Raw genomic sequence first — 26,226 nt, 5'->3', positions numbered from 1 at the left:
AAAAGGTTCATTAGTCATTGCCCTTTAATATACACTCAATTTAAGGTGGTGTTTTAATTCGATTGATGATCTACTTACTGTTACCTTATAGCTCCTGTATAAAATTTTATGCCAAGTCATTTAATGAAAATGGTATTGTTGCTACAAAGCTAATTAATTATTAAAATTACTGAATAGAGAGCTCAGCTATTAGAGAATAGTGATATTGTTTTAAGAAAATAGTTACGGCCCTAGCCAGTTTGGCTCAGTGGATAGAGCATCAGCCTGCAGACCAAAGGGTCCCAAGTTTGATTCGGGTCAAGGGCATGTACCTCGGTTGCGGGCTCATCCCCCGCCTGGGCCCTGGTCGGGGCTCATGCAGGAAGCAACCAATCCATGTGTTTCTCTCACATCGATGTTTCTCTCTGTCTTTCCCTCTCTCTTCCACTCTCTCTAAGAATCAATGGAAAAATATCCTCGGGTGAGGATTTAAAAAAAAAAGAAAAGAAAATAGTTATGCCCTGGCCGGGTAGCCCAGTTGGTTATAGTGTCGTACTGATACACCAAGGTTGCAGGCTCTATCTCCAGTCAAGGCACATACAAGAAGCAACCAATGAATGCATAAATAAGTGGAACAACAAATCAATGTCTGTCTCTCTCTCTCTCTCTCTCTCCCCCTTCCTCTATCTAAAAAATCAATAAAGTAAAATAAAATATCTTTAAATAGCTGTTTTACTTTATCTCTGCCAAACACTTTTTCTCCTGCTCAAAGAGCTACAACCGATGAAGAACCATTTCTGTCAGAGCAGAGCTGTGCTGAGAGGCACTTCCTTGTCCAGACGCTCTCCCTCTTCCTGAGAGGCTCACTGTCACCAGCTGAGACACGCAGGAGGAAACCGGGGCCCCGGCTTCCCCATCCGGGACACCCCGACGACTCACTTTGAGGGTCGCGCATGCGGTGTAGCACACGTTGGGCAGAATCTCGATGGGCTCTTTGAACATGACCCTGAATGTGCTCGCACTCCCATCACAGCTAAATCCGGTATCATTCTGTCCCAGGGTTTGCTTCTTTTCATATTCAATGATCTGTAATTTCAAAAAGAGAATTTCACTTAAGCTAAACCAACTGAAACAAAGTCTCAAAGAAAAGAATTGTATAAAGCCCTTAGGAACAGCGGAATAGGCCTCTATAGCTGTGTGTTGTCATTTTTCTATAGTCGCCTCTAACCGCCAAAAAGATGGCTTTAAACATGCTGTCAAGAAATGGCTATCACTCATGCAGCCAGGATGGGAGCGTGGCAGCAGGAGAAAGGAGCTTCCATTAAAGATATATGGCTTAGCGACAGGTTTTTTTGAATGTATGTATCTTATTTATTTTTTTTAAATACATTTTTATTGATTTCAGAGAGGAAGGGAGAGGGAGATAGAGACATCAATGATGAGAGAGTATCACTGATTGGCTGCCGCCTGCACACCCTGCTGGGGATCGAGCCCACAACCCAGGCATATGCCCTTGATGGGAATCAAACCGGGGACTCTTCAGTCCACAGGCTGACGCCAAACCACTAAGCCAAAGCGGCTAGGGCTGAATGCATGGATTTGAGGTAGCTGAGGGAAATGAGCTTTTACTCCTTGCTAGCTTAAGTCTCATTCCTAGGAAATTCCCATGGCATTTCCTATATCTAAATGTTATTTTACTGAAATGAAAATGACCTTAAATGCAGTATTCACAATATGGATATTAAAAATGTGAAAACTGCCCAGGCTGGGTGGCTAAGTTGGCTGAAGCATCATCCTATACACCTGTGGGTTCAATTCCTGGTCAGGGCACATACCCAGGTTCGATCCCGGTCAGGGCGCGTATGAGAGGCAACCGATTGATGTTTCTCTCTCACATCTATGTTTCTCTCTCCCTTCCTCTCTCTCTAAAAATCAATAAAAACAGATCCTCAGGTGAGGATAAAAAGATAATAAAAATAAAAATGTGAAAATTTTGTCTTTTTTAGTTCCACAATCTGTGCCAGGCTCTGAGGGACACCCTCAAGGAGCTTCCGATCAGTGCAGACGTTACTATAAACAGTGCCTCAGCACAGGGCCTGCAGGAGGAGGGCGCTCCTAACGAGCTCGGTCTCTGAACGAATTAAACTCGTAAGTCAAGGCCCCACTGTAATAGTAAACCAGACCAGACCACCGTATGCCGTGAGGTCAGGACCGTGGTCACCTCTGCAGGGACAGTGACTGGAAAAGACCACGAGGGGACACCTGGGGACTGTAATGCCTGTTCCTTAATCTGGCTGCTAGCTACACAAGGGTGTTCAGTTTACAAAAAGTGAGTCATATGTATCAAATATAAATATGTGCACTTTTCTGTATGTGTATCACAGTTCAGTACAGAATTTACAGCCCGGTGGGTGTGGCTCATAGTTGAGCATCGACCTGTGAACCAGGAGGTCAAGGTTTAATTCCTGGTCAGGGCATAAGCCCAATCCCCATTGTAGGGCATGCAGGACGCAGCCACTCAATGATTCTCTCTCATCATTGATGTTTCTCTCTCTCTCTCCCTCGCCCTTCCTCTCTGAAAAAATAAAAACAAAAACCAGGCAGGTCTATTGGACAGTGCCTGAGATTAGCCATTGGGGTAAGAAAGTAAAAAGTCCTATTTTTATTCATTTTACTCAGAGTGCTTATATTTAACTAGAGGCCCAGTGCACAAAATTCGTGGACTTGGCGGGGGTGTGTGTGTGTGTGTGTGTGTGTGTGTGTGTGTGTGTCCCTCGGCCCGGCCTGTACCTAAGAGCCCTCAGGGGATGTCGGACTGCTGTGGAGGCGGGAGAGGCTCCTGCCACTGCCGCTGCGCTCACCAGCCATGAGCCCGGCTCAGGGCTTCTGGCTGAGGGGCGCTCCCCCTGTGGGAGCACACTGACCACCAGGGGCCAGCTCCTGCATTGAGTGCCTGCCCCCTGGTGGTCAATGCACGTCATAGCGACCGGTCGTTCTGCTGCTCAGTCAATTTGCATATTAGCCTTTTATTATATAGGACGATTGAACCCTGATGCCCTCCTCAGTTTGTCCACAAGGAGTCTGGTGACTTTGGTAATACATGAGGGACACTGAAAGAAGGGGCTCCACAATCTAAGAGGCTGACTGTGGGGCTCCTTCCCAGGACTGCAAACTATCCAGCCTGCTGAAATGGGTTTGTCGATCCTATTGCACGGAAACTTAATATTTATAAGGAAATAAAGTTAAATGGAGAGTGATCATGAAAATCTTTTATACCCTTCAGAGATTTTCTATGGTTTTTCTGCACTCAAAAAAAAGTGGGAAAAAACTTTAACCTGCTTTAAAAATCTTTTAAATAAACAAGTTCAGTGGGTTTTGAACCTATTTGTTAAAAATGTAACTTTTTAATTGGTTTGTAAGAAAGAAGGACAAATTGAGATGAGTGATATAAATTTATCAAATAAATTTCACTATAAACCATAGCACATAGGATTAAAAATTGAGCAAGAGCCCTGTCAGCATGGCTCAGTGGTTGAGCATTGACCAGGAGGTCACAGTTCAATTCCCGGTCAGGGCACATGCCCGGGTTATGGGCTCGATCCCCAGTAGGGGTTGTACAGAATGCAGCCTATCATGATTCTCTCTCATCATTGATGTTTCTATCTCTTTCTCCCTCTCCCTTCCTCTCTGAAATTAATTAAAAAAATATTTTTTTAAAAATGAGCAAGATTTCACTAGTAGGTAATAATGCAGTTCTCCCATTTGGAGCAAGGGATCTTTGAGGCAGTGAGCCATCTTTTGTCTGCCATTGAAACAGGTCTTTGAATTGCATATTTTGAAACCTAATGATGCAGTCTGATCACAAAGTTCACCATGGTATTTACTATTAAAAATACTATATGCCGAAACCGGTTTGGCTCAGTGGATAGAGCGTCGGCCTGCGGACTCAAAGGTCCCAGGTTCGATTCCGGTCAAGGGCATGTACCTTGGTTGCGCGCACATCCCCGGTGGGGGATGTGCAGGAGGCGGCTGATCAATGTTTCTCTCTCATCGATGTTTCTGACTCTCTATCTCTCTCCCTTCCTCTCTGTAAAAAATCAATAAAATATATATATAAAAAATACTATATAAATAAGATTTTAGAGAGGGCAGTTTTTTCTGCTGATAAACAAAAGCTTGAAACATTAAATTTTTTATTTTTTGTTAATCCTCATCTGAGGATATTTTTCCATTAATTTTTAGAGAGAGTAGAAGAGAGGGGGAGAGACACAGAGAGAGAAACATTGATGTGAGAGAGGCCCATCAATTGGTTGCCTCCAACACAAGCCCTGACCAGGACCAGGGACAGAGCCTGCAACCCAGGTACATGCCCTTGAGTGCAATCGAACCCAGGACCCTTCAGTCTGTGGACTGATATTCTATCCACTGAACCAAACAGGCTAGAGCGAAACATTGTTTACTTTTCTCATTTCTATTTTCTGTGTTTTAATTTATGTGTAATATGTAAATACAGTATTGCATATGTACAGTTTATAAGTAAAAGTACATATTGATGTGTTTCAAAAACAATTAAGTGGGGTGTGCAATAAAAAATGTGGGGAACACCAGCTGATTGGAAGGAAACGGAGAGGTTCTTAACTTTCTTCCGGGTCATATCTATAAGTGAGGGGGGCGGGCCTGAGGAATGGGGCAGGGCACGGTCAGACAATCAGAAACCAGAGGGTGTTCAGAGTAGTTATAAGGAATGAGACCATTTTAAGCCGTACAGTTCAAAGTGCCGTGAGAAAAGCAGGGGGTGTGTTAAGATGGTCAGTGCACAGCAGGAAGGACTGCTGGACGGGCGTCCTGGAGGAAAGAAAGCTCCTTGCACACTGAAGCTGCCATGAAGAACCCCAGGACTCCCATTTTCTGAAACCAGATTTTTTAGATCAATTGTAAAACAGAACTCTCCAGGCTTAAAACGCCACTCAGAGGCTTTCTGATTCCTTTGATAATTATACCGAAATTTGGATTTTGTCAAAACAATATCTTATGGTAAAATTACAGTTGTTATATTTCAAGATGACATATAGTGGGGGGGAAAGTATACCTGTATGTTCACTTGATAATCCGTGGGACCATGAATAGATCCATATAAGCCAAATCCGACTATAGAGATTCTTCTATTAACTGTGAACCTGAGAGAATGAACCAAATATAAAATAACATACATAACTCAGTACAAATTCATATTCTAAAGCAGGGGTGGGGAACATCTGGCCCAAGGGCCACATAAGGCCCGGGATATCATTGGGCCTTACCCAAGGTATTAGGGTGAGTTAATTGAATGTTTGACCAAATATAGCAGGCCAATTTTTAAGTTAATGATTTTACATGGTCTACAAATGATGTTATAAATATCCAAATGGCCTTGGCAGAAAAAAAAGGTTCCCCACCCCTGTTCTAAAGACTTATAAACTTTTTAAAGTGCTACCCAGAATGTATAATTTTGCTCAGAAAAAGGAAAAACTATCACAAATTAGACATCCTTGGAAATACCATCTGTTTACAAAAATAAAAAACAAAAAAACTCTAGAGCAGCAGTTGCCAAACAGTGGTCCGGGGACCACTGGTGGTCCGTGAGGTCCGAAAGGTTGGCGACCGCTGTTCTAGAGTAAATGTTAACTTAATGGAAACTGAAGTAGAACCTGTTTCCTTTCAGTCAAAGGAATTTATTTAACCTAAATACCCACTCTTGTTGTAATAGTGATTTTTGTCCAAATATGTTCGTACATCTTCATGAACAGATATATCGAGCACCAAGCCTGAACCACAGCACTCCGAACTACGACAAGCATTAGCACAATGAATATTATCTGAGGACGTCACATTGACAACCTGGCACTGGGAAATGATGGCCAACAAGGCAGTCTCTACCCCTACACTTACGGCCCAATAAAGGACACTGATAATAAACAAATAAAGGAATAAATCATTATGAATGGTGATAAGAGCTGTGAAGGAAACAAAGGGCTGGGGACAGCACCTAATTAACAGGTGAAGCCGAATGAGATTTCACACTAAAACAGTCAGCAGGTCCAGTTTGGTCCTAATAGTTAAAACCACCAGCTCAGAATACTTCCTGTGCCGGTACCGAGCTTCAGTTCTTCACATGAGTTACTTCCTTTAATCATTATAACAGCTCTATTAACTAAGTAACACGGTATTACTTTTATTATCCGCTGTTTTTATAGCTAAAGAAACGGAAGTTTAGAGAAAGCAACTTGCCTGGATCAGAACCTGTGGCGGAGCTGGGACACAGATCCAGCTAAAGCCCATTTCTTACCACTATGTTAAACTCCCAGGACAGATGAGGACTACCTGGAACAACTCTTAATGTCTTATTTATACATTTTTTTCTTATAAAAAAAAATATAGTCTCTTTTTCAAAAAATAGAAAATGCAGTTAAATAAGCAAGAGGAAAATTTTCAAAGATCCCTGAATCCACCAGAGAGAACCCCCGTTTCCCCTTTGGCACATTCCCTTTTCACTCTTTTTTTAAATAGGAAAGATTCTTTTCTATGAATATATATGTACTAGAGGCCCGATACACAAAATTCGTGCAAGAGTAGGCCTTCCCTCCCCTGGCTGCCAGCACCAGCTTCCCTCTGGCACCTGGGACCTGGGCTTCCCTCCAGCCACCGGCCAGCATCCAGGACCAGCCGGCACCAGGGACTCGGGCTTCCCTCACAGCCCCAGCTTCATCCAGCAGGTCGTCTGGAAGGATGTCCGGTCTAATTAGCATATCATGCTTTTATTATTATAGATTATATTTAAAATCATGTCAGAATATACATATTTTTATATCTTCTTTTCCATATAAAGGTAAAAGATGAGTACCAATTCATCCTATTTAAATAACCCCCTCTTGTTAGATAATCTAGCAGGGTCTGTTATTATGTAACAACTAGAGGCCAGGTGCACGAATTTGTGCATGGGTGGGGTCCGGCCGGCTTGCCCTGATTGGCCGATTGGTGGTTGATAGGCTGGCCCTGCCCCCTGGTCAAACTCCCGAACTCCCGGTCAAGGGGACAATTTGCATATTAGCCTTTTATTATATGGGATGCCATGATGATCATTTTGTAGTCTTAATTATTTCCTGAGGATAAATTCCTGGAAATAGAAACACTGGGGAAAATGAAAGGCATATTCTTAAGGCATTAGCTAAACATTATCAAATTGATTACAACACTCTACATACACAAGAAATTAAAATCATTTCTACCTCACTCTCAACAACCATGAGTATTTCCATTTCTTTTTGGTGTTGAGAAATTGATGATTAACACATTCTATTCATATCGCTTTATTAATGAGTTGCTATATTTGCTCACATGCTTACTGTCTACTGGATTTTCTCTTTATTGAAATACTCATGTTCTTTTCCCATTTTTCTCTGAAAGACTATGTTATATAGTTACTTATGCTTTGTCAGTAATATCCATGACAAAAAGGTTCCCGTTTGTCATTTATCTTTTGACTTTATGGTGGTTTTGGACATAAAAATTTTTAATTCTTTGTAGCCAAATTATGATTTATGCCAAGATTAAAGAGGCCTATCTCTTCTCATAATAAATAAAGTCCCCTGTTCCAGCACTGCATGGCTTTGTATTTGTAATGTTAAAATTTTAATTTATACAATTATTGGTAGATGGAATCAGTAAGGATCTAACTTTATTTTCCCGGTGGTTAATCTTTCCCTCAGATGCTCATTCATGTTAGACGAGTTTCTAAATTCCGTAGTATCTTCCATACAACACTAACGTACTATAGTTTTATGTTTGACTCATACCACTCTTTTTTAAAATGAACCACTTACTCTTCCAGATAACCATTAGGATAATTTTGCCAGGCCAGTCTTCCCCAACAAAAACATGTGACTTCTCATACGCTAGTTAGTTTGGAAAGACACTGTCTGCGTCCAGTCGAAGGCCTCCAGTTCTTTATAAAGGTGCTATATTGTACATTTCTTATAGGATTTAATCCCATTACTTGGTTATATATTACTATTTTTAAAAAATATATTTGTATTGATTTCAGAGAGGAAGGGAGGGGGAGAAAGACAGAAATATCAATGATGAGAGAAAATTATAGATCGGCTGCCTTCTGCACACCCCCTACTGGGGATTGAGCCTGTAACCCGGGCATGTGCCCTGACCAGGAATCGAACCATGATCTCCTGGATCGTAGGTCAACACTCAACCACTAGGCCACACCAGCCGGGCATTTGTTATTATTTTAAGTGGAATCTGTTTTTACTTAATATTGTAACTAAAAATGTAAACATTTTAACATTAAGTACATTCACATTGTTGTGAACCAATTCAACCATCCATAACTGAATTTTGATGACATATAGGAACATCATTGGTTTCTGCATGCGTATTTTGTAAGTGGTCACTATTCTTTTATTGGCTCTAATACATTTTTATTGATGCTGAGGCTGTTCAGATGGACCAGTTGTTCTCCAAAGCCACAAGGAGGCTTTGGCTTTTACAAAAGGGCACTGCTGGCGGGGCCAGGGACACCGGACTTACTTCAGTGCTTAGGACAGTCTCCCCAAACAAGTCCCAATCAGCGTCCAAGTGTCCTGTCAGAATTCATGTGGTGAGACACGTGTTTATAGCCACGAGACTTGAACACTGCTGAAAACAGCAAGGTTAGCAAGCATCCTTTCTTGAGGTTTTAATAGTCTACATCTTAAAGCAGTGTTCTTTGAGACCTAGTATTAATGATTCTATGTGGAACTGAGGTGCAATTTTATCAAAAGTCTTTTTGACAACTACTGAAATCATCAAACTGTTTTTCTTCTTTGATGTGCTACTGTGGTGGGTTATATTAATATATTCCCTAATGTTGAGCCATTCTTTCAATCTATAAATAAACTCTATTTGCTCACACAGTATTACTTTTCCAAGGTACTGTCAGAGTCAATATACTAATATTTTACCCAGAATTTCTTCTTCTATATAAGTGAGATTGATCTACAAATTTTCTGTCTTGTCAGATTCCTCTGTAAGGGTTATAGTTCTTTCAATAATTAACCAATAAGCATTTTCTTCTTTTAATGCTCAAGGAAACAATTTGTTCCTTGAAGTTTTGATAAAACTCACCTGTAAAAACCACCTTGTGAAGGGACAGTTCTTTGATAACTTTTAATTCCTTCCATGGTAATGGGTCTATTCAGGCTTTCTTCTTCAGTCAATTTTGATAAATTATATTTGCCTATAAAATGATCCATTCCATCAAGACTTTCAATTTATTAGCACAGAGTAAACCCAGAATTAAAATTAAAATCTTCTCAGTATCTGATTATATTCCCATTATTTCTAAATGTAAGTTTGTTTTCTTCACTACCTTTGCCAGAGATTTATTTATCTTAGTTGTCTTTTTAAGGAACCAGCTACGGTTTATCAATTCTATTATTTTTAATTCATTAATTTCTGTATCTACCTATCTCCTTTCTCTCTTTTCTTTTTTTGCTATTCATTTTCTAGCTACTTGAGTTGAATGCTTAAATGATTTCTACTATAATTTATTTAGTAAAAGTAGTTTTTATGACTTTATTTTTGTGACACTTTGTCTACTATGTCCTTTATTATGAGTTTCAGATACAGTATTCTCGTTGTGAATGATTGCTAAATAATCCACAAATGCGTTTTTAATTTCCATCTTATTCCAATTATTTACAAGGGTCCTCTCCCCCTGGGAGTCCCATATTTGACAAACTTGTTATGAGTTTCTAGTTTTATATACAAGTGCTAATTCAATAAGTGAAAACCCAAAGGCATGTTTTAGGAAAACTGGTACTTATTCAATTTTGACATTTAACCTAAAGAAACACAATAAAACAAAGATAACTTCCTAACAGGATTATACACCTGAATCTTTTAAGATTATTTTCCCTGTCAAAGCTTTTATAAATGTATACTGAGATATTTTCTTTTTTTTTCTTCTTTTTTGCTACACTGAGATATTTCCCATGCCATGTCTGTACAAAGAAAAAAACTCACACTAAACAGAGTAAGATTAAATGTATTAAATAAATCGTAGCCCTAAGACTGTAAACACAGTGTCTGACCAATTAATGTCTCGACTTCAGCTCACCCGCAGCGGCAAGCCAAACAGAACTCATGTAACAGAAGGCCGGGCCCAACCCCTCCTTACATTACTTGTTTCCTCATAATTCAGTGAGAAGACCATACGCCTCACTGTCTGTGTGATTCTTGTAGTATAAAATAAGATGTTGGCTAATTATCTCCCACAATATGGGGATAAAAGCCGCCCAGCCCACCATGGCGTCCGTGACAGCGTGACAGATACCTGATTCGATCGCTCGTCCCACTGTAGCCCCAACGGCTCTCTACTTGCTGGAACCTATTGATGCAACATTCCTTTCCGCGGAGGCAGCATCTCGGTCGATCAATGTAGTCTACTCGGGGTTTAGGATTGACAGTAAAGTGAAGAAAAAGATTTACCACTTCACGATCTGACAAAATTCCAGACTGAGCAGGACCTGTAGAAATACAAATAAAATCCATTTGAGGTTAACCTAATAAAACGTACGTGTTAAAATCATTAATCAAAGCTTCAATGAAAGCCTGGATTTTTCTATCCATACCCCTCCTCTGAGTACCACAGATTTTCGTTTACCAGAGTCATTCCCTATGGGGGGAAACGCTCACAAGGGTAGCCAGAGCCAATGTCACTTCTCTGTTCCCCACCTAGTACCTGTCTGAGGTTATAATCTGAACAATGGAATATATTTAGAAGTGGAAATAGGATAGTGCTTTCATTCTGGGGTTCAGAAATTAGCAGAGGGCAGGAGCTAAAATGGGAAGAGCTAGGGAAGTCGCATATCATATATCTTATGGTTTCCCCATACAATGTTTCTGAGAACAGAAAAATTCCAAACAGTTTCAACTTATCCAAGAATAAATAAAGGCTACTCCTCATAAAAGAGGCCAGGAGACCCCTCCCAAGGCTGGTTAAAAACAATCTAAATGAGACTACAAAACTAAATTATAAATTTTTAAACTGTAAAAAAAATTTGATAAGCTAGAAATTTGGTTTAGGAAGCCATAAATTCAGATTTTAATGAAAAACCCTGATTTTTAAACATTACTAATGTTTCCAAAGAACAATAATAAATAAGATGTCATAATTCAAGACTATAATAAAATTTCCTTTGTTGAAAAAAAGTCTTCAGATCATGAAAAACATTCTCAGACATGTACCAGATACCTACCTAAAGAAAGTTATCGGAGACACAGGCTAGTTAACAGAGAGTGAGTCAAAATAAACAACTTAAGAAATTTTCTCCTAGAAGAACTGGTGATGAGCACTAAAAGCAAAACCACCTAGAACGATGTCTAATATAGTAATTGCATTGTTGTAGTATAGAGTGAGAGAGAGAGTGGAGGAAAGAGAAAGAGAGAGAGAGAGAGAGAGAGAGAGAGAGAGAATAATCAGGTAACATAAAGTGGTTTGGAAAGGCTGAAAGGAAGAACACACCATCCTAACATTCTTGTTTTAAATAGGGAAGGTCAATAAATATTGTTTTATTATGACATAGAGGCCCGGTGCACGAAATTCATGTGGGGGGGGGGGCCGGGGGGTCCCCTCAGGCCAGCCTGCACCCTCTCTAATCCGGGACCCCTGGGGGATGTCCAACTGCTGGTTTAGGCCCGATCAATTCTACAGGCTTCTTAATATTTTTAGTAGTCAAATAATTCATTTCCCCAAATTATCTCTCTATTTCTAAAAATGTTTTTATGGAGAGTTTCCAGCAGTTGGACATCCCTCTCATAATCTTGGACCACTGGCTCCTAATCGCTCACCTGCCTGCCAGCCTGGTCGCCCCTAACTGCCCCCTCCTGCCAGCTTGATCGCCCTTCACTGCCCCTGTGTGCTGGTCTGATCGCCGCTAACTGCCCTCCTTGCTGGCCTGGTCACCCCCAACTGCCCCTCCCTGCTGGCCTGGTCACTCCTAACTGCCCCCCCCCCCCCCCCCGCCGGCCTGGTTGCCCCCAACTGCCCCCCCACCGGCCTAGTCGCCTCTCACTGCCCCCCTGCCAGCCTAATTGCCCCCAACTGCCCCCCCTGCCGACCTGGTCACCCCTAACTGGCCCCCCCCCCCCCCCCCCCCCGCCTGGTCGCCCCATGCAGCCTGCTTGTTTAGTCATTTGGTCATCCCTCACTAACACCCCTGCTGGCCTGGTCGTAGGCAGCCATCTTTTGAGGGTGTGAAAGTTAATTTGCATATTACCGCTTTATTATATAGGATGGAAAATTAAGAAAATTGAGGGGGGAGGGTAAATGCAAAATGTGTAATTTCCAAATGTCTAGATAGAAAAGAAAGCACACACAATAGCAAAATAGAGAAAATAAAGGAAACTCTCCATAGAAACATTTTTAGAAATAGAGAGATAATTTGGGGAAATTAATTATTTGACTACTAAAAATATTAAGAAGCCTGTAGGATGGAACAGCCTATGCCAGATAACTATGGCTAAAATACATACAATAGCTACTTCAAGTAAACAAAGAACTGAGGCAGTCAGTGCTTGAGAAGGGAAATATACTGAGAAGCTCTGTATCTGTCACCACTTTCTCCCCTTGGGATATTTGCTGATTTGCTTCATGGGGCGTAAATGCCAAGGAGAAACTGGCAACCTAGAAACTATGGCAGTCCTCATTTGACTGAGGAGACAAAAATTGGAATTCAAACCAAATGATTTCATAGAAAGGATCGAATAGAGAGACAAGACCAACATTTTGTGCATAATTTCTGTATTTGCTGATTCCTAAGATATGCACAAACCAGAGGAATCTGAGACAAAGAAACCAAGCAGAAAGAAGCTGCTAAGAGACTAACGAGTTACACAGAGCCCAGCCAGCATACTCAGTGGTTGCACATCAACCACGGTTCGATTCCTGGTCAGGGCACATGCTGAATTGCGGGCTCGATCCCCAGTGTCGGGGGTATGCAGGAGGCAGCCAATAAATGATTCTCTCATCACTAATGTTTCCATCTCCCTCTCCCTCTCCCTTCCTCTCTGAAATAAAAAAATATTTTAAAAATAGTTACACAGAAATTTCAGGTGTTTTATAAGCATTATAACCTTGAGCAAAGTACTTAACCACTCTCAAGATCAGTTGTCTAACCCATAAAACACATAATTTTTAAATATATTATAAATATATGTAAAATTTAAGATATATAGTATCTGTATAATAAAGGACTAAGTGACTGTTACAGCTAACAGAACGACCGGTCGCTATGATGCGCACTAACCACCAGGGGGCAGACGCTCAACGCAGGAGCTGCCCCCTGGTGGTCAGTGCGCTCCCACAGGGGGAGCACCGCTCAGCCAGAAGCTGGGTTCACGGCTGGCGAGCGCCGCGGCAGTGGTGGGAACCTCTCCCGCCTCTACGGCAGCACTAAGGAGCAGCGAGCCGAATGGTAAGGAGCAGCGAGCAGGTGGGCGGTAAGGAGCGAGGGGTCCCAGACTGCGAGAGGCAATCAGACATACCCTGAGGGTTCCCGAACTGCGAGAGGGTGTAGGCCAGGTTGAGGGACGCCCCCTGCCTCGGGCCTCTAGTAACCTATAATATTATCTTAAAGGGCTATTAGGAGAATTACATAAAATTATAAACACAGACACACATACATATATCATGTAACTAGAAGAGTGACCAGTCCTCAGTAATTAATAGCTTATTTTCCTCTCTCACACAGGGAGACTGGCTGACTAACCATTAAAACAGTTTCTAATAGAGTTTGATCACCCTGGCCGGTTTGGCTCAGTGGATAGAGTGCCAGCCTGCAGACTGAAGGGTCCCAGATTCAACTCTGGTGAAGGGCACATGCCAGGGTTGCGAGCTCGATCCCCAGTGGGGGGGGTGTGCAGGAGGCAGCCAATCGATGATTCTCTCTTCCTCTACCTTCCTCTCTGAAATCAGTAAAAATATATTTTGAAAAATTAGACTTTGGTCAAGTTATGCCTTACCCGCTGCAAACTCCTCAATGGTCATCAGTGGGAACCGGATCAAGGACAGTGCTTTTCCTAGAACTTTCTGTTTGTTTTCAAAACTCACAGGCAACTGTTGTCTTTGACATTCTGCTTCTGACCATCGTACAATAGCTCCAAAAAGCCGACTTTCTCTAATACTAAGTGTGTCTCTTTCCAGAACTGCGCAGAGTGTGTCTACAGGTAAAAAAACATAAAAATAAATGGGGAATATCTTGCTCTATAACAAAAAAATACAGACCAACTTGCTTATATTAAGTTGTCAAATCTCAACAAAAATAGGTGATACTTAAAACTATAGACTCTATACTTTCTTTTTTTAAATTATATTCTGCAATGATCTACGCATTCATTGTAGAACCAAGTATTTGTTTAACATAACCTGCCTTGCCTTTCCCTTCCTTTACACATGTCTTCATGTGGTACTTCTTGCCTCTCATGGCCTCCCCTCTTCCTTATACAAACAGTCACTATCAGGACCTCCTCTGTCAAGATTTTCCTAACCTCTTCATGTTTTGAATTTGCACTGTAATTATTTCCTATATATCTAGTTCAGGAAAGGCAAAAAAAAAAAAAAAATCACATTTTGGCCTTTGCCATCTCTTCTATTAATGTCTTAAATCTTAACTTTCACATATTTGTTTCCTTGATTCTCCAACTAGATGATAGTTTTCTTAAGAAAAATTGTATCTTACCTGTCTTTGTAATTCTTATTTCTTTTTATAGGACCCTAGTATAATGCCATGCATATGTGAACAGTCAATGAATATTTATTTGCTTTGACATCTTTTAAAAGGCAATGGGGTAGTTAAGACTTTTAGGAATATCTCACCAAAATAAAGTAAAATTCTTAAAGGGGTAGACATAAATCATTTGGAAAAAAACACCTAATCAAGAAACAGCTCGTCCACCAAGGCTAACTGGTAAGGCATTAAGTACTTACAGGTAAAATTTAATTCCGTGTGAACTTACCTATATCGATATCAGTAAACCCTTCCGCACTTATCGCATCCATCGTGCTTTTGTCTATTGTATCTAGACAAAGACTAGCAAGCTGAGGTTCATCAAATAGTCGCGCCTAAACATATAAAACCACAATTATTCTGTTTCCATAATTTCTTTTTTTTAAAATATATCTTATTGTTTTTTTTACAGAGAGGAAGGGAGAGGGATAGAGAGTTAGAAACATCGATGAGAGAGAAACATCGATCAGCTGCCTCCTGCACACCTCCTACTGGGGATGTGCCTGCAACCAAGGTACATGCCCTTGACCGGAATCGAACCTGGGACCCTTTAGTCCGCAGGCTGACGCTCTATCCACTGAGCCAAACCAATTAGGGCTCCATAATTTCTTTATCTTCAGGCTGTGCATATTCAAAGTTAATACTATAAATAGTTTTAATTGCTGATTATGTAAAAACACCTACTTAAAATATAGTTACAACATCTATATATTCTTAAAACTTTTCATTCCACAATCAGAAATGAAAAGCTAAAAGAACAAGCGTCTTGCTGAGATAACAAATTCACATCACCACTACCAGCCCTGTTATCTGTATTTTCATACGCTTATGTATACACTGCCTACTTTCTTATGCACTACTTATTTTAATCCTTAATGAACGCCCTATGCCACATAAGGGAGACATTTTTATCCCATCTACCGGATGAGGACACAGAGGCTCAGAGGGGTGTTCTGACTTGCCTTATAAATATGAAGCTAGTTATGTTGCAAAGCTAGTATGTAAAGCTACATTTTTAAAAAATATTTTTTATTGATTTCAGAGAAGGAGAAAGAGATAGAAACATCAATGATGAGAGTGAATCATTGATTGCCTGCCTCCTGCATGCCCCCTTCTGGGGATCGAGCCCGCAACCCAGGCATGTGCCCTTGACAGAATTGAACCTGGGACCCTTCAGTCTGCTAGGGCTAAAGCCACATTTTTTATGATCTTTTCACTAAACAATAATATCAACTTTGGTACAGCATACTGGTACAAACAGACCAGATTTTTTTTCCCTTTTCCTGTTTTGATTAGTGGAAGAGAATAAAGTACAAGAATTTTAGAGCATGGAAGCTCTGGGAACCTGAGTGGGGCAAAGGGGGTCAATGGGGAGGGGAATGGGGACACCTGTAATACTTTCAACAATAAAGAAACAACAACAAAAGAGCAAGTAAATAAGTTCACATACTTTAATGATGGAATTTATACAACGAGAATGAAAAGCTACAAATTCTCATAACAATATGACTGAATCCCACAAACTTAATGATAAAAGAAGCCACAATATATATTGAACAAAACAGTAGAGACTGCATGATTCCAGCAAAGCTAATCTAGACTTTAAGAAGTCAGAAATTGCCGAAACCGGTTTGGCTCAGTGGATAGAGCGTCGGCCTGCGGACTGAAAGGTCCCAGGTTCGATTCCGGTCAAGGGCATGTACCTGGGTTGTGGGCACATCTCCAGTAGGAGATGTGCAGGAGGCAGCTGGTCGATGTTTCTCTCTCATCGATGTTTCTAGCTCTCTATCTCTCTCTCCCTTCCTCTCTGTAAAAAATCAATAAAATATATTAAAAAAAAAAAAAAAAAGAAGTCAGAAATTGCCCTAGGTGGCTCAGTGGCTAGAGTGTCGGCCTGCGGACTAAAGGGTCCCGGGTTCAATTCTGGTCAAGGGCACATGCCCGGGGTTGTGGGCGTGATCCCCAGTGGGGGTATGCAGGAGGCAGCCAATGAGTGATTCTCTCTCATCATTGTTGTTTCTTTCTCTCCCTTTCCCTTCCTCTCTGAAATCAATAAAAATATATTTTAAAAAAAGTCAGAAGTCAAGATTATATGTGTTTTATCAGGATGCATATTATACATTTTTTTAAAGTTAAAAAGCTGGAGGGACAGGGAGTGAAATCTAAACTCAAGTGATATTTTTAAAAGCCGTAACACTGAAAAAGGACATGTGATGATCGTATGCCAGTCTTTCATCCTGACCTAGCGTCAGCTGTTTAATTGAACAGCATGGACAAACACCAGATGCTCAGAGGTGCTCATGCTGGATGATGCAGAAACCTGCTGAGAAGACTGCCAATTAGTTAGCCACACCATAAATGACACCATTATTTGGTGTAGCTGATGACTCTTCATTTAATTTTAAAGTAAAATTCATTTTCAAAGGATTCAATAACTCAGATGCTACTGAACAAATGAATCACATCTCTAAGCTAAAAAGTTATCTGTGGTTTAAGGGGCAGAAATGAATACATTAAACACACTGGCTTAAATTTTAAATATATCTCTAATATATGATTCATAATTTTATTTACAGTGGGGCCTTGACTTACGAGTGTCCCGACTAACGAGTTTTTCTGAGATACGAGCCGTCTCTCGGCCGATTTTTTTTTAAAAATATATTTTATTGATTTTTTTACAGAGAGGAAGGGAGAGAGATAGAGAGTTAGAAACATAGATGAGAGAGAAACATAGATCAGCTGCCTCCTGCACGCCCCCCAGTGGGGATGTGCCCGCAACCAAGGTACTTGCCCTTGACCGGAATCGAACCTGGGACCCTTGAGTCCGCAGGCCGACGCTCTATCCACTGAGCCAAACCAGTTCGGCTCAGCCGATTTTTTGCTTTGAGTTGCAAGCTAAAATTCCGGTTATATACGAGCCAGCTTCAGATACCCCACCGCTAGTTGGCGCAGCGAATGTCACAGTGATTTGACATACGAGTAATTTGAGTTACGAGCTCCATCACGGAACGAATTAAACTCATAAGTCAAGGCCCCACTGTATATAAATATAAACATATATTTTTAATCAGAACATTTCTTGAAGTTATAGAATATTCAAATATGTTTATAAATCCTCTTCTTAAGATTATATACCAAGTCTGTTTACATTAATTTGCTTCATCAAAGTTTTAATAAATTTTAGCCCTAAATAGAAATACAAATATGTATAATAAAATAAATTATGTATATGTGTATACATACATGGGATAATAATGTCTATCTTATGTAACCTAGAGGGTTCATTAATGATCAAAATAAGTAATGCATTAGAAAGGAGGCTATGTATATTACATATACGTGTATGTTTATACATAAGGGGGGGGGTGTCTGGTCCATCTATATATATAAAAGCCTAACATGCTAAGTGTCCTACCAATCAGTCGACTGTTTGGTCGACCACTTGAATAGTCGCTATGATGCGCACTGACCACGAGGGGGCAGATGTTCCAACTGGCAGGTAGGTTAGTTTGCTGCTGGGGTCCAGCCAATCGGGACCGGGCAAGTGGGCCGGACGTGCCCTGGAGCCCTCTCTCGGCCCCTATTGGCCTGATCGGGATTGGGCGAGACAGCCCCAAATTTGTGCACTGGGCCTCTAGTTTGATAATAAATTACATGCATCAAAACTCTTACCCTTAAACACATCAGTGTGTATTTCCTAAGAATAAGGATATTCTGTTATTAGTGCTAACTTTGGTAAATAACAATACAATATTTTTATCCTACTACCTGTATTCATTTTTTGTCAACTGACCCAGTGATCTTTTTTTACAACGCTTTTCCTTCTAGTGTAGGATCCTGCCTTAGGATCACAGTTCATGTATTTAAAAATATAAAAAAAAAACAGTACATTTTTAACAATTAAAATTCTAATATGAGCAAATATTTTAAATGGCGAACTCAACTGTGTTTTCAGTGTTCATATAAAAATTCATCTTTCGCTCTAGGAAAAACAAATTTTTGTAAAAATTACTTTAACTAGAGTAGCAATACTTCGGCCACTCAGATTATACAGGCAGCATCAATCTCCTAGGGAATCCATTACTGCTACTTGAGTCTGGCATGATCTCTGGTAAACATCACTGTGATCCTATCACTTCATCATAAGTGTTTTCCCTGTGCAAACCATGCTGGCACAGTACACTGGCCCTTTGTGTTGGAGCGAAGCTGGGTCTTTTCCAGTAAATGAACCGGCTCAGTTCAAATGACTCACTTGGCAGGAACAAGAAGCTCACATGATAGTTCGCTGGCTAATTCACATGACCCCACCAATGAAAAATGTGGGTAACATTGGGCTCTCAGACAAACAAGGCACTGAAAAGTCCCTTTTCTGTCCTGCGGCAATCTTTGTCCGCCCTTGCTGCTCAAAGTGCGGTCCAGAGACACTAGCATCATCCGGAAGCCGTTAGAAACACAGCCTCTCAGGCCCCACCTCTGAGAGTCTGCTGAAAACTTACTTCCTATTGTACTTACTGAACTAGCAAGTCTGTTTTAATTATCAAAGTTTAATTGATTGGTTTCTGAACTTTATGATTGAAGTTTTAAAATAAAGAAGTTAAGTGATCATCTCTACACATAAAAATGCTTGGACCCAACAAAAATTTAGATGTCCAAAAAACTCTCTCACCCACAGCTGGAGCCACGCCGGACCCTAATCCCAACCCCAGTCCTGAAGAGCTACATAACTTTGAGTCACAGCACCCTATACTCATGATAAGGCTTCAGTTTCTTTCTCTTTTTTTAAAAAATGTTTTTATTTTTATTGATTTCAGAGAGGAAGGGAGAGGGAAAGAGAGAGAGAAACATCAATGATAAGAGAATCATTGATTGGCTGCCTCCTGCACACCCCCTACTGGGGGTTGAGCCCACAACCCGGGCATGTGCCCTTGACTGGAATCGAACCCGGGACCCTTCAGTCCACAGGCCAACACTCTATCCACTGAGCCAACCCAGCTAGGGAGCCTTCAGTTTCTTTATCTATATGTTACTGTATTAACTCTAATTGCTTTTCTATTGTGAAATCATATAAATCTGCTATATTTCCCTGAATGGTAATATAAGAACAATTACATATACTTTAAGAGAATGATCTAGAGCCCAGTGGGTGTGGCTCGTGGTTGAGCATCGACCTATGAAACAGGAGGTCAAGGTTTAATTCCTGGTCAGGGCATAAGCCCCATTGTGAGCTCGATCCCCATTGTGGGGTGTGCAGGAGGCAGCCGATCAATGATTCTCTCTCGTTATTGATGTTTCTCTCTCTCCCTCTCTGAAATCAATAAAAATATATTTTAAAAAATAATGATCTAGAACTAATTCATCAGGGAATACTAAATATTCACATACAGTCAAACCTCGTTTTTCAAACCTCTCCCATCTCAAACAATTCAGTTCTCAACCAAGTTGTTCATAGACAAAAATGTCTCAGTTGTCGACCAAAACTTCAGTTTTTAACCTGACAACGCTTTCATGCTGATACCTCAGCAGGACAAAAAGCGTCTAGCAGGCAACAAGCAAAGGAGAGAATGCTTTCGTTGCTGGCGATTAGCACAATCTTAAAACATAAAGAGGCCATCCAGAGTGCTAATGTTGCTAAGGGCGTGAAAATGCTCACAAAACAACAATCACAGGCACTTCAATAGCTAGAAAAACTGTTGTTGATTGGGTAAATGAAAAGCAGTGCATTTCTGAGGCAGTGATCGATGAAAAATTCCTTTAAGGCTGTGGTTGGATAAATTTAAAAAGTGTTTACTTATAAACTAGAGGCCCGATGGGGGTGGTTGGATAAATTTAAAAAGTGTTTACTTATAAACTAGAGGCCCGATGCACGAAATTCATGCAAGGGGCTCAGCCCTTGAAGCCCTGGCTGCCTCGGCCCTCGCAGCCTTGGCTTTGTCTGGAAGGTCATCTGGACGGTCATTCTGCTGTTCGGTCTAATTAGCATATTAGCTCTTTATTATATAGGATTAAACAGTACATAAGACATGTACTGTATATAAGAAAGGTTGAAACAGGGAATCATTTGGGAGCCTGGAATGGATTGATTCAATTTACATCATTTCTAATGGGAAAAAATGATTCTGTTTTTGAACAAATCGCTTCTCAAACAGCCTTCTGAAATGAATTCAGTTCGAGAAACGAGGTTCCACTGTATAATTACACTCAATTTTTCAAGCTCCAATAGTACATCCCTTAGTTACATGGACTTACCTGAGTAAGTAACATAAAGGCATTATCTGCTCTAAGGTGTTTGGTGAGAAATTCCACACAGTGTGCTTCCAAGGCTGGGACTGCGTATTTCTTAGCAGTATACAGAGTGGTCATAACTGTTTCCGGGCCAATTTGAACTTCGTCTGAATACAGAAATCTGGAAAGCAAGGGGAAATTACAGAGCTGATAAGTAAGGTTTTCAATAAGCAATCCAGCAACATTAAACCTCTGAGGAATAGGTTTAAAAGACGATGAGCAAACTGGAAACCTGAAACGTGCATCAGACTTTACAGGGCTACAGGGCCCTTGTACACACATCGTCTCCTTTATTCTTACCCAATCCTGAGAGGCAGGGCGTCTCCCCAAATCCTGAGACAGACCCCTATCTCTAAGCCAGATTTTCAGTTAACACCTCATAGCAGCTTTGGGTGACGTGATTCACTTATTTCTCCTTCATCAAAGTGTGTTCACTAAAGCAAATCTACAGAGAGCGGAAGTTCACATCTCTAAATGTCAAAACATTCGTTTCCACATTGTGGTGTTTTCTTATTCTGGGCATCTTTTAACCTTTCCCTTTTTATCCCAGAGTTAGCATTATGACCAAGACTAGAGTCCTGGGGCTTTGGAGGAATAAACAATTTAATAATATCTTAAATACTGCTAGGTGCTGTGGGATATTTAGATCCAATTTCCTCTCAAAATACAATCAGACCAATACTGCCCTCCTCCCAGTTTGCTGCCTGTAAAGGCTAGGTCACTAAATAAATCAGCTACAGCCCTAGCCGATTTGGCTCAGTGGATAGAACATCGGCCCTCAGATTGAAGGGTCCTGGGGTCAATTCTGGTCAAGGGCACACACCTTGGTTGCAGGCTCGATTCGATCCCTGGCCCTGGTCAGGGCACATGCGGAAGGCAAACAATAGATATGCCTCTCTCACATCGATGTTTCTCTCTCTCCCTTCCAGTCTCTTTAAAAAAAAAACACACAAAAAACAAAAACAAACAAAAGAACAATGGAAAAATATCCTCGGGTATTAAATAAAAAATAAAAAAATAAAGTAAAATCAGCTCTATAGAACTGAGGATAAATGTAAGAGTCTCAGGGAAGGCCTGGTGGTTCTTGCTGAGGCTATTTGAGCTTCTACATTTGAACTTCCGGCCCTCTCTGTGGCTCCTCAGGGAGCCCCGTGCTGACTGTCAGTTCTCAGCTACACTCAGAATAGCTGGGGCTGCTGGGGGAGAATGGCATTCAGAACTAGCATTTCACTGGAGTGATACTAAAGGCTTACAACACTTACTAGACCTGTACTCCCCAGACCCAAGTCATAAAGCATGTGTTTAAGAAACCCATCCTTTCAGAGCAGTCTATTACGGTGAAGGCGTGAGGAAAGTTAAGTTCTGTTTCATGTCCCTGTCCCCTCTACCTTTCAATTACCTCTACTTTTATTCCTGTGGCCGTAATCACCACCCAAGATGAAACCCTCGCCTGGTCCATCCCCTAACTTCTTACCCTAACCAAATGCTGGCATTTCTCTAATAATACCACATCCTTATAACAGAGAGTGGAGGCTGCTCATTCTCATGCTCCCCTATATCTCAAGTTCAAAAGTGAAAGTTGCTGTTTTTCAGGATTCCACTGTTTCCAAAGCCTCCTTGTAGAGACGCAAGTCAGACATCCGTATCACCATCCTAACACTCACCTAACGTCACTGCCACACTCTGGGATGAGGACGGGAATTAAAAACCAAGCAAAGCACAGCCACTCATAGCCAGGGACAAACAGATGGATAAAAAGAGAGGAAATTAGCCCTAATCCATTTGCTCAGTGGATAGAGCGTTAGCCTTCGGACTGAAGGGTCCCAGGTTTGATTCCGGTCAAGGACACATGTACAGGTTGTGGGCTCGATCCCCAGTGGGAGGCATGAAGGAAGAAGCCCAATCAATGATTCTCTCTCATCACTGATGTTTCTATCTCTCTCCCTCTCCCTTCCTCTCTGAAATCAATAAAAATATATATATATATTTAAAATCTATGCAGAATTTGACCGCTTCTCATCAGATCCATCCATCTCTACCACCCTGGTAGGGCCCACCATCATCTCTTGCCCAGACGACTGCAGAAGCCTCTTCATTCAACTCCCTGCTGCCCATCTGACACCTCTCCGGTCTAATTTAATTTCTAAGCAACTGCCAGAGTGAGTTTCTAAAAATGTAAATCAGATCAGAGCACTCCCTCTCTCAAGGCTTTTCACCACACACCAGATGAAACTCAAAGTCCGCGCCCAGGCTCGGCGGCCCCGCAGGTCCTGGCCGGCCCATCTTTTTCACCTCACCTCCCACTTTCCCTGTTGTTCACTCTGCTCAAATCGCACTGCTTCACTCCTTCTGCTCCTCCAACAGGAGACATTTAGGGCTTTCCCTTGCTTGGCAAGCTCCTTCCAGAGTGGCTTGGTCACTTTTTCTTCAAAACACTTATCAGTGGTTGACATATGTCTTTGTTTCTCCCTAGTGGAGTATAAGCTCCACGAGGGAAGGACTTTTGCTTGCTCACTGCTGCATCCCACATCTAAAACAGTGACCGGCCCAGGGCAGGCACACAGTATTTCTCAAATGAACAACTGAAAAACATCACTGACACGGCAGATCAAACTGAGCAGTTTCTTCAAGTGCTTCAAACTCAAGTTTCAAAGCCTTCAACGTTAACTAATTCAAGCTGTAAACACAATAAAAAAGTGTGCTCAAGCTAACCTGCTGGCCAGGGTGAGGGGCCAAGGGCAGTTGGCTGGTCAAACTCCCGGTCGAAGGAACAATTTGCATATTAGGCTTTTATTATATAGGACTAGAGGCCCGGTGCACAAAAATTTGTGCACGGGGGTGGAGGGGAGGAAATCCCTCAGCCCGGCCTATGCCCTCTTGCATTCTGGGACCCCTCAGAGGATGTCCACCTGCTGGCTTAGGCCCGCTCCCTGGGGGATCGGGCCCAAGCTGGGAGTCAGACATCCCTCTGGCAGCCTGGCAGCCCTCGGGGGATGTCCACTTACCAGCAGGGAGCAGACCTAAGCTGCAGTCGGACATCCTTAGTGCTGCTAAGGAGGCATAAGAGGCTCCTGCCACCACCGCTGTGCTGGCAGCCATCAGCCTGGCTTGTGGCTGAGCAGAGCTCCCCCTGTGGGAGCACACTGACCACCAGGGGACAGCTCCTGTATTGAGCATCTGCCCCCTGGTGGTCAGTGTGTATCATAGTGACCAATCATTCCCAGTCGTTCTGCTGTTAGGGTCAATTTGCATATTATCCTTTTATTATATAGGATACTTTACACGTTAATGTTATTACCTAGTCTTCATAAGTATTATATGGTAGCTGCACTAGTTCTGTTAAATGAACCTATTAGCTAAGCATTCCCTCCAGTTGACTACTTCCTCAGTACTCTAAATAATCCTGCTGTAAATATTTCAGTACAGAACATTTTTTTCAGCACTTGAATACTTCCGAGGTGTGGGAGAAGAATCTACAGTGCCAAACTTTTACCACCAGCCTTGTCTGAGAGGGTTCCTCCAATGTTGTATTTTTAAAATTTGGGGGTTTATGGGAGGTTGGGTGAAAAAAGTGACGGGATTAAAAAGTACAGCTGGTTTGGTTCAGTGGATAGAGCGTTGGCTTGTGGAACAAAGGGTCCCGGGTTCAATTCCAGTCAAGGGCGCGTACCTCGGTTTCAGGCTCCTCCCCAGCCGGCCAGGGGCCCTGTTCAGGGCACCCAGGGGCCATGCAGGACGCAACCAATCAATGTGTTTCTCTCACATCAATATTTCTGTCTTCCCCTCTCTCTTCCACTCTCTCTCTAAAAATCGATGGAAAAATATCCTCAGTTGAGGATTAAAAATAAGTTAAAAATAAAAAAGTACAGGTTGGCAGTTACAAAATAATCACAGGATGTAAAGCACAGCACAGGGAAGCCTATGTAATAAAAGTGTAATATGCAAATCGACCTAACGTTGGAACGACCAGTGGTGGGGGGGGGGGCCAGTGAGTAGGCGGTGCCAGGCCAGCCCAGGCACATGCCAGAGGGCAGAGGGAGGGAACGTGATGGGGGGGGCCGGCACCATCCCCTGATCGGCCTGTCCGGTTGCCTCCCTCAGAGGGAGGCCAGGCAGTAGCGGCGGGGTGACGGGAGTGCTGTCCCTTGATCGGCTGGCCTGGTCACCTCCTGCAGAGGGAGGCCAGACTGAGGCTAAACTGTCAGTAGGACATCTCCTGAGGACTCCCGGACGGTGAGAGGGCGCAGACCGGGCTGAGGGACAGCCCCCACAGTGCACGAATTTTTGTGCACCGGGACTCTAGTTCTACATAATAAAAGCCTAATATGCCAAGTGTCTGGTCATCTGTTCAACCAATCAAAGTATAATATGCTAATGATATGCTAAGGCTGCTCAACCGCTTGCTATGACATGCACTGACCACCAGGGGGGAGATGCTCCAACTGGTAGGTTAGCTTGCTGCTGGGGTCTGGCCAATCGAGACTGAGCAAGATGGGCCAGACACACCCTGGAGCCCTCTCATGGTCCCTCCTGAGCTGGCCAACCTCCCACGTCCCTCCCTAGCCCCAATTGTGCACTGGTGGGGTCCCTCGGCCTGGCCTGCGCCCTCTTGCAATCCAGGACCCCTCAGGGGGGCACATTGACTGTCAGGTAGTTCTATCTATATAATCAAAGCCTAAGCAACTGTTACAGCAGAACAACTGGAACAACCAATCACTATGATGCTCACTGACCACCAGGGGGCAGATGCTCAATGCAGGAGCTGCCCCTCACGGTCAGTGCATTCCCACAGGGGGAACACCACTCAGCCAGAAGCTGGGCTCACGGCTGACCAGCGTAGCAGCGGTGGTGGGAGCCTCTCCCGCCTCCACAGCAGCGCTAATGAGCAGCGAGCCGAGCAGTAAGGAGCTACGGGACCAGGACTGTGAGAGGGCGCAGGCCGGGCTGAGGGAACCCCCCCCCCCCCCCCCCGCCTGCTCCCCTCCAGTGCACTAATTTCGTGCACCAGGCCTCTAGTATAGACAATAATATTGTAATAAGTATGTATGGTGCCAGGTGGGTACTAGAGTTATCCTGGGATCATTTCATAAATTATATAATTGTCTAACCACTATGCTGTACACCCGAAACTAAGATAATATTGAATGTC

General features: G+C 42.3%; 1 protein-coding gene across 2 annotated transcripts in view; it reads right to left on the bottom strand.

The window, feature by feature from the left end:
* BTBD1 (BTB domain containing 1) overlaps positions 1-26,226 on the bottom strand; it is a 29,915-nt gene that overhangs the window by 1,764 nt on the left and 1,925 nt on the right. Inside the window, exons 2-7 of one of the 2 annotated variants that reach the window (XM_070400686.1) lie at positions 21,042-21,198; positions 15,025-15,130; positions 14,032-14,229; positions 10,343-10,535; positions 5,069-5,156; positions 919-1,065 (exon numbers count right to left, since the gene is read on the bottom strand). In XM_070400686.1, coding sequence (XP_070256787.1) covers positions 919-1,065; positions 5,069-5,156; positions 10,343-10,535; positions 14,032-14,229; positions 15,025-15,130; positions 21,042-21,198 — 889 coding nt within the window. The remainder of the gene's footprint in view (positions 1-918; positions 1,066-5,068; positions 5,157-10,342; positions 10,536-14,031; positions 14,230-15,024; positions 15,131-21,041; positions 21,199-26,226) is intronic. The other variant, XM_070400687.1, reaches the window with a different exon arrangement.

The sequence above is a fragment of the Myotis yumanensis genome, unplaced genomic scaffold, assembly GCF_028538775.1.
Source record: "Myotis yumanensis isolate MYYU_CA2020_CCGP unplaced genomic scaffold, mMyoYum1.0.hap1 SCAF_20, whole genome shotgun sequence".
NCBI classification, from domain to species: Eukaryota; Metazoa; Chordata; class Mammalia; order Chiroptera; family Vespertilionidae; genus Myotis; species Myotis yumanensis.
This window is presented reverse-complemented; position numbering and strand designations above follow the sequence as displayed.